The 8,410-nt window shown below is 34.5% G+C and overlaps 1 protein-coding gene across 2 annotated transcripts in view; it reads left to right on the forward strand.

Annotated features, from left to right (window-relative positions):
- Positions 1 to 7,447, forward strand: part of poe (E3 ubiquitin-protein ligase-like protein poe) — an 87,208-nt gene extending 79,761 nt beyond the window's left edge. For both annotated transcript variants that reach the window (XM_087340379.1, XM_087340380.1), the window contains exons 78-85: positions 359 to 493; positions 1,346 to 1,582; positions 1,667 to 1,899; positions 2,576 to 2,737; positions 3,358 to 3,516; positions 3,813 to 4,140; positions 6,374 to 6,533; positions 6,658 to 7,447. In XM_087340379.1, coding sequence (XP_087196505.1) covers positions 359 to 493; positions 1,346 to 1,582; positions 1,667 to 1,899; positions 2,576 to 2,737; positions 3,358 to 3,516; positions 3,813 to 4,140; positions 6,374 to 6,533; positions 6,658 to 6,722 — 1,479 coding nt within the window. In that variant the 3' untranslated portion in view covers positions 6,723 to 7,447. The remainder of the gene's footprint in view (positions 1 to 358; positions 494 to 1,345; positions 1,583 to 1,666; positions 1,900 to 2,575; positions 2,738 to 3,357; positions 3,517 to 3,812; positions 4,141 to 6,373; positions 6,534 to 6,657) is intronic.
- Positions 7,448 to 8,410: the final 963 nt, after the last annotated feature.

Raw genomic sequence — 8,410 nt, forward strand, 5'->3', positions numbered from 1 at the left:
ATTGGCTCTGAATGACTGAAATTCCTGGACTCGTAACTGTGACTAGTTGTGTGATTTTATATCTTCATATTTATAATCTTCAGTACATTCTTTACAGTCACACATCATTTATATGAAATCTTACATATTAAATCCTTTGGTGATCTTATTGCTGTGCATGTGTAGCATATGTCTTCAGTCACTGTGGTAAACTGTAACTCATGTCAGTGATAGATTTTTTATCTATATTTAGCTTGCTTAGCAGTTTTAGATTATGCAAAAGAACAGACCCAAGAACAAATTTTATGGAAAGATAGAATGTTGGTTAAAAAAGGAACAAATTTTGTCTCTGCTATTGATGTATTTTGATTTCTTGCAGATGCATGCACCATGTGTGAAGCCCACATTAATGCGAACTGACAGTGATGATTGGAAAGAATTCATTTCAAAGCCAGCTCTAAAGTACATCTTGCGCTTCCTCACAGGGCTTGCTACTGAACATGAGCCCACTCAGGTGAGAGATGTGTGGTAACATATCTAATATGTATAATACACGTATGAAAGTAATTAACATCATAAGTTTCAGACATGATGTCACATGGCTGACAGTTTGTTGTACTGAAACAGACAGATCTGATCCATCTTAATGTTGTCCTCGCATATCCTCGATCATACAAGTGGTCACTTTCTAAACATTTCCTCCACTGAAAGCAGTCTTCCTTATTATGTGATATTAAAAGTAACATGCTTATTTTACTTTCCTTTATCAAGGAATATTTTCCTGATCATTTTATTTTTGTACACTAGTAATTTATTTCACAACCTTGCATTATGCTGGACAGAAGTGTTGAGTATGTGATATATATTGATCTTGGTGTTGTGTAACATAAGATACAACATTGTGTGAGTGTAGCACTAAAATTGTGAGTCATGTCATGACTCCCTCATACTCTGCAAGAATTCCATAATAATGTCATTACTTTTAGTCATCATTGAAGAATTTTGAGTTACGTAGCAGCCTTCAGTCAATGCGTAAGAATTCAGAGTTATATTGTGGTTGTTAGCTAATATGTAAGAACTCTTAGACATTGTAAGATTTTCATCTAACATATAAGAACTACAAGTCATGGCCCATTAATTTATATAAGAAATAAAGATTCAGATCATCTCACAATTTTCAATTAATGTGTAAAGATTTGTAATTTTTCACCACTACTGTCTATTCTAGTCTGGATAGTAAGATGAGGTGTCTCTCAAATTCAGCATTTCAACAAAAGGGTTATTTAAATTTGTGTTATTCTTGTCATTATTCTGAATACTGTTCTATTTGCACACAGTGATAAAACCATCCTTGTCTTTCCTACAGTTGGCAGTATCCACAGACTGTATTCCTATCATCCATCGTTTAGAACAAGTATCTTCGGATGAACATGTAGGTTCACTTGCTGAGAATCTGCTAGAGGCACTCAGAGCACATACCAAGGTGGCAAGTCGCATCGAGGATGTTCGAGAACAGACACGTGCTGAGAAGAAACGTCTTGCTATGGCCATGCGAGAGAAACAGCTTGGGGCTTTAGGCATGCGCACCAATGAGAAGGGACAGGTATTGACAGTAGTCACAGTTGGTGAGGTCTACACTTGAGGTCTGATGTTTGATTATTCAGTGCTACCTTTTATAATGTTCCAGGTAACTGCAAAAAGCACACTTCTGATGGAAGATCTTGGTGAAGAGACTGGTCTTGTATGTGTGATTTGTCGGGAGGGATATAAGTTCCAACCCAGCAAAGTATTGGGAGTATACACATTTACGAAGAGGTGTAATGTAGAGGAGTTTGAATCTAAACCCAGGAAGACAGTTGGCTACAGCACTGTCACACATTTTAATGTGGTCCATGTTGACTGTCACATGGCTGCTGTCAGGTAAGTTAAATAATTCATTGAAGTGAAGTCCTTGAGAAGCTAAGATTTGTTATTGATTACAAGAGACAACCACTGTACCTGATTGTAAGCCAAATTAAGTTAAATTTCCATTCTCACACTCTGTTTCCTTAACTTATATCATATGGGGATGGAGTATTTAAACCTCCATACTGCAGGGCTGCCAACAGGGTTTTAACTCCGGCAAACCACCACAACACACATGTAACAGTGAATTTACTGCTTAATACTTAACTAAGTGAAAATATTTCTAATGAATAATCTATCCATAGACTCTGCTTTAATTTACTGGATGGTACCTACTTAAATCTTGTAATAAAGTTGTGGAATTTGAAATCAGGTACATAACAAGTGCTAGGAGATAAGGCTTCTGCTATGAAATTTTTTTTTACTAATATTGGTGTGTATAAATGTTCTGTATTTTTGTAATTGTTATAGTGTATCTTTATTATTTTGTGTTAACAAAATTATCTATCTATGGCATGGATAACTTGTTCTACCAGAAATATAAATCTGATGTCTGTCTTGTCACTTTAAGAATAGTACACTAGATTGTTACCAACATATACAGAAACATTGGTTTTATTTTTCCTTAATATGTGCTTAATTTTAGCACAGGTTCATAACATAAGTCTAAAATGTTTGTGTCTGTATCTAGACTTGCACGTGCTCGTGACGAGTGGGAGTCAGCAGCATTACAAAATGCTAATACAAAATGCAATGGGTTGCTTCCACTATGGGGTCCGCAGGTGCCTGAATCGGCATTCGCAAGCTGCTTGGCACGTCACAACACTTACCTACAGGAATGCACTGGCCACAGGTAATATTATTACGTTACAATGTGAAAGAAGCTGTTACTGTTCAGAATAGAAATGTTCAGTTCACATTCATGGAGTAATCCAGCCTCCTCTGGCTCTGTCTTTCTAACAGACTATTTCATGTCTTGATTGTTACTATTTCTCTGTTCATCTTATATGGTTCTCTCTGTCATTGATGTCTTAACATAACAACCTACGATCTACTCTTTGTATACAGTGGAAGTCCATTATAATGAGAAAACAGCAGAAATGTGTAAGGTCTGGGAATTAATTAGTGATTTATAACTGGTTTGATTGATAATATCTGTATATGTTCTATGTGAGCAAACTACTTGACACTTGAACAACCATTACGGGCAGCTCGTAACAGTTGCAGTTGAAGTCTTGGCCGTGCCTTGCTAATAACATTTATCTCATATTTCAGTTGTGGATAGAAGTTAAGATTGCTGAGGAAAGAGTCGGATGCATTTTCAGTTACTAGTAGAATTATTGTCAGTTTCATAGAATGTGATGTCACCAAAATATCAGGTTGTTTGCCAATTGCAGTGCACGTTGAAAAACGTGTAGTTCTCTAATTAAAATCCTTGTATTTTGTGTGTAAGATTGTGTTATATTTCTCCAGGGATATCAGCTATGCCTCAACAGTGCATGACCTGAAGCTGTTGCTGTTAAGGTTTGCCCAGGAGAAGAGTTTTCATGATGATACAGGTGGAGGTGGTCCACAGTCAAACATGCATATCATACCATACCTCATTCATATGGCGCTCTATGTCATCAACACGTGAGTTCAGTTTCTTGTTTACTGTATTAATCATTATAGTCCACTTTCTTGTGACTGAATTCATTAAAAAGGAAAAATGGTTTTTATGCTGAGAATCTTATAACTTTTATCACTGCTAATAACACATTTTGCTTCTTTTGTTGTTTAGCACATATTTCCTTGAACACTGAATTATAATTACTGAATAAACTAATGTATTTATTTTTTAATTTTAAATATTATGGAGTTCCCAAAAATTTAAGATCGTCTTGCAGCAATGATTACTAATACAGTAACTAATTAACTAACTGTTTTAGCACTCGTTCTGGTCCTCGAGAAGATAAGAATCTGATGTCCTATCTAGACAGTACTACACCTGATAAATGGTTAGAATCATGCTATGATGCCGAGGGCCCATTGTACTGGTCAGTACTTTCACTTTTACTGCATCCACCATCTCGCTGGAAGTGCACCCGCCTGTCCCATTTGCGACGACTTTTGGTCCTTGCTCAAGTTCGCCATATCCAACCTGCTGGACCTGCTGCTTCTCGTCTTACAGACCATACTGTCAAGGATTATGGTGTCTACAAGAGTTACATGATATTCTTTGGGCTTATAGATGGCATTTATGCAAACTACTTTAAGGTAAGATGCTTCAAATGGATTTTTGTAAACCATATATGTTGTCATAATGTTTTGTTCCTACTTCCCACTCACATAATGTGCAGTTTTCATAAAAAATTATTTTCTATTTCTCTAAGAAAATGTGCTGATTCTCTGTTACAATAATCATTTGGCCAGTCATGTTTAAGAAAATATAGCTGCAAATTCCATATTACTGAACATTATATTGGATAGTACACTTTGTTGTGAGGTCCTCTAAAGCAAACCAGAAATTGAATTAGAAAGAATTCTGCAAAGGTGTTACTTTTTGCATAATTTTGCACACAGTAAATAAATTGTATAAAACAGTGCTACATTATAAAAGAGTTGACTGATTTGATTTACATGTAATGTAATTAGAGTGGCATTCTAATTTATTTTTAAAAATGTATATACCACAAAATATAATGCAGAAATCCTTTCACAGCACAATAATTGTTCTGGATTAATTACATGGTACTGCATCTTTCTTGAGAAGTTGATAGTTTATCATTTGATCAAGAAATTTCTATTTGTAGAACCTGTCATCATAGAAACTACTATTGATGTTGAAATGTTTGAAGTGGATGTTGAAAAATTGTTGTATGTACACATCCTCAGGACAGAATTATAGAAATTATTAGAAAGTAGGCCACAATATAAATATGAAGGAATACCAATATCAAAAATAAGGTTCATAATTAAAGTAAGTGAATAATATATTGTGGTAGGGCATGTTGTTGGTCAGCAAAAATGTTATATTCATGTTTTTCACAATATTAACAATTAAAATGGATGCAACACATTTTTTATCCATATTTTTGTATGATTGTCAATGAGATATCTTGTATTTTGAAACAATTCAAATTGAAGCTCTAAAATTAAGAAGCTAAGGGAAGTAATTGCACATAAGAGAGATGAATTAAGTGAACAGTAAAGAAACTTAGAATGTCAGTTTTATTAGTGTGGGTTGGGCTGATTTTGGACAAAACAAACACAGAACGAAGATTGTGACAACTCAAGGAATCATTAGAATCCCAGATATGAGAGGGACTCACATTGTAAGTGTAGTGTGTTCTTCAAGATTGTCATCAGATTTGTCTTGCCAGGGTATTACCAGTGACAGGCAGTTAGTGTAACTGATTGTGAGACTTGTACATTTAAAATGCACATATACAAACAGAGTAAGTGGATTAAATTAAAATAAATGGGAACAGTTGACATAGATGAGAAGGTGCACATTCTGAATGAGATTTATTCAGCCAGGAGCACTGAACTTTTTGTTGTGGATCTCGGTTTTTCATGTAAACAGAAGTTACTTTCCATTTGATTATCTTTAAATTGCTATTTTGGTATTAAGTATAAAATGTGACGATCCCCAAGATGTACAGTACAGGTAACCCTCGATTTACGCCGGGGATGCGTTCCTGGACGAACCGGCCTAAACGGAATCGGCGTAAATTGAAACTCTTTTATAATGTAAATCAATGGGAAGTCAATGACATGCATTCCCAGCACCCAAACATTGACGAGTAATATAATGACATTACATTTAAAGCTCTGAAATAAAGTGAATAAAATAAAGGGAATTTAAAAAAATATATTTTATTCACTTACAATCAGCAATTCATTGGTCCCCGCGATTGACTGCGATTCTTTCATGTGATTGATGTGTACAGTCATCTCTGCTGTTATGTGATAGTTGCATTCACGTAAGACGGCGACCTATAGAAAATCGCGTAGTAAAAATAACCCCAGTACCTCCGCAGAGATGAAATTAGTCCTTTGAAAGTTTAAAGTGCCAGGAATGAAATTACATAAGAGCAAACTCGCATATGCAAAAGTTTGCATTTCACAAACAGCTTTTACCGATTCATCGATCTCATTGGAGCAAATGCGCGTTAACGAAACATACGTAATTTGCAGAGATGACTGTATTTGTAATTTTTATTCAAAATCAGCGATGTAAGAATTACGATTTAGTGTAAGAATCAGTATGAGATACATTGTAAAACGTTATAAATAATAGTAAAATATACTTTTTTCACTTTTTGACTTGCTGGTTTCAAAATCGGCATTATTCTGAATCAGCGCAACAAATCAAGGGCTACCTGTATATAATCATCAAATTGCTGCCAGACATTGGCTAGTAGACACCCAGAATGCAAAACATGTGATAAATCCTGACATGCAAGTAGTGAACAGATTTACAGTTGGTTTCTTTTCATTGTTCCAGAAAATAACTGTCAGTAGTGATGATCAGTGGCCCTCAACACTAGCTGATTACATCCGACATAATGATGAAGCTTTGGTGAAAGCATCTGAAAGACTGTTTGCAACTTATCGGGAAGAGTTGTTGCCATGTTCATCTTTTGAAGAGCTTTGTGATATATCTGGTATGTAGAAGTATCATTTTTAATTGGGTAAACTGTTCATCTGAGAACAGTTGCTGCTTTTTCCCCAAATAAAATATTTTGCTTGTTTTTTAACACTAATGCTAATTTTGTATTTCTCTTGTAGGTCTGTTGGGAGATGTTACAAATCCTGGCTCTTTTATCTCTGATGTGCTGAAAGGTCTGACTTAGTGCTCTTATGAGTGCAATGTAGAAAAAATTAAATGCTTTGAATGGATTTTGTTTCTTGTTTTTCTGACCACCGTAAGAACTTGCCTTTTGTGTATTGCATCATGTTTACAAAACAAAACAATTGAACACACTAAGTATAATTCATTATAAGTTTATACTTAAAAAAGCATGGTTATAAGTCAAAATGAATTATTGTGGTACTTGCTTTTGCTGTGAAACTAGAACAATGTTATATTTATCTGTAAATGGCTTCTTAAAGCTGAGTTTGGGGGTTTTAAAAATATTAAAAGTCTAGAATTAAATGCAGGTTTGGGTTTTTGGATACATTGGATCACATTCTTCATAAACATGAAACTGTAAACCAATAAAAGAGTTCATTGCTTGTCTTTTTAATGGGAGAAAATATTTGCTGCTTAAACAGGACACTTATGTAATTTTGTTTGCTTTGTTTTGTACACTTATGATTAACCACATATATTATTTGATCCATAAATCAGTGTGTTAGTACTTGTATATAGCAAATTATGTTTGATAAGATTATGCTGAATTTATTACATCTGTCAGCCATAGATATTTGAAAATACAGTATTAAATCTTAGAAAATGTTATTTAATTTAAATTGTTTTATTGTTCTTCATTTACAGGTTGCAATATGAGTTTTCTTTAATGGTGATCCTAATTTCTGTAGAAGTTTTATGCAATAAATGTGGTAAATATAAAATGTATATGTGCATATGTATTTTGTAACATACCTGGCAGCTACATTAAAATAATTCTGTTCAGGTGCATCAGCAGATGTTTTGACGAGAGATGCAAATGGGACTGTCATGTTTCCTTTTCTCTAATTTTCTCATCCCATATGTACACATTTCTTTAATCATCTCTTGCATACTGGTCCCCTTTACTTGTGGAACTGTTACTGCATTATTTCTACATTTGCTGTTAGATATGTATTTGTATATATATTAATTTGACAGTGCTTTATGCCTATATTTCTGACATTTTTGCCATGTGTCAATTGTCTAGGATTATTTTTCTTATTAGTCTTAGGGGTCCCAGGACTATCAATACCTGCTTGACCAACAAGGATATTTTCTGTCTCCATGATACTACTTATGATTTGTGTAATGAACTCCAACATTAGTGTCTCCAAGGAGAAGTTCCTGCTGTCATGACATTGCATTCTGTATTGATATAAATTTATATTGTGGCACTGTCATTCACTTTACATCCCACCGAACTTTCCTGTTTTACTAGCACACCTTGTTACACAACTACCTGACCCACTGAAGGTGGAATCTCAGGATGTGTCATAACTAATGGAAGAGGTTGCCCCAAGACAGTTCTGTTGAATTGAACCTTGTAAGCCCAAACATGGGTATACCTTCTCTTTTCTTTCTAAAGGAGAATTAAAACCATATTATTTAGAAATGTATTTTGGTACTTGCTGAGCTGCAAATTTAGAAGAGTTTATTATAGTAAATGCAAATTGGCTCATTATATAAGTTTTCAGAGAGCTGAATAGAAGCAGCAAAGATCATAAATAATCATAGTCATTGATACAAAAAAAATGTTCTGTCATCTAAATCATTTTGTAAAATTTTCTTGATTTAGTTGCCAATTTTCTGAGCATAAGCGTAAGCGAGTAGCTGGACTAAATATTTCTGTTTTGCTGGTGATTGTAACCT

Source organism: Zootermopsis nevadensis, unplaced genomic scaffold, assembly GCF_977971745.1.
Source record: "Zootermopsis nevadensis isolate Lab colony 2312 unplaced genomic scaffold, Znev_1.0 Znev_ptg000061l, whole genome shotgun sequence".
In the NCBI taxonomy this organism is placed as follows: Eukaryota; Metazoa; Arthropoda; class Insecta; order Blattodea; family Termopsidae; genus Zootermopsis; species Zootermopsis nevadensis.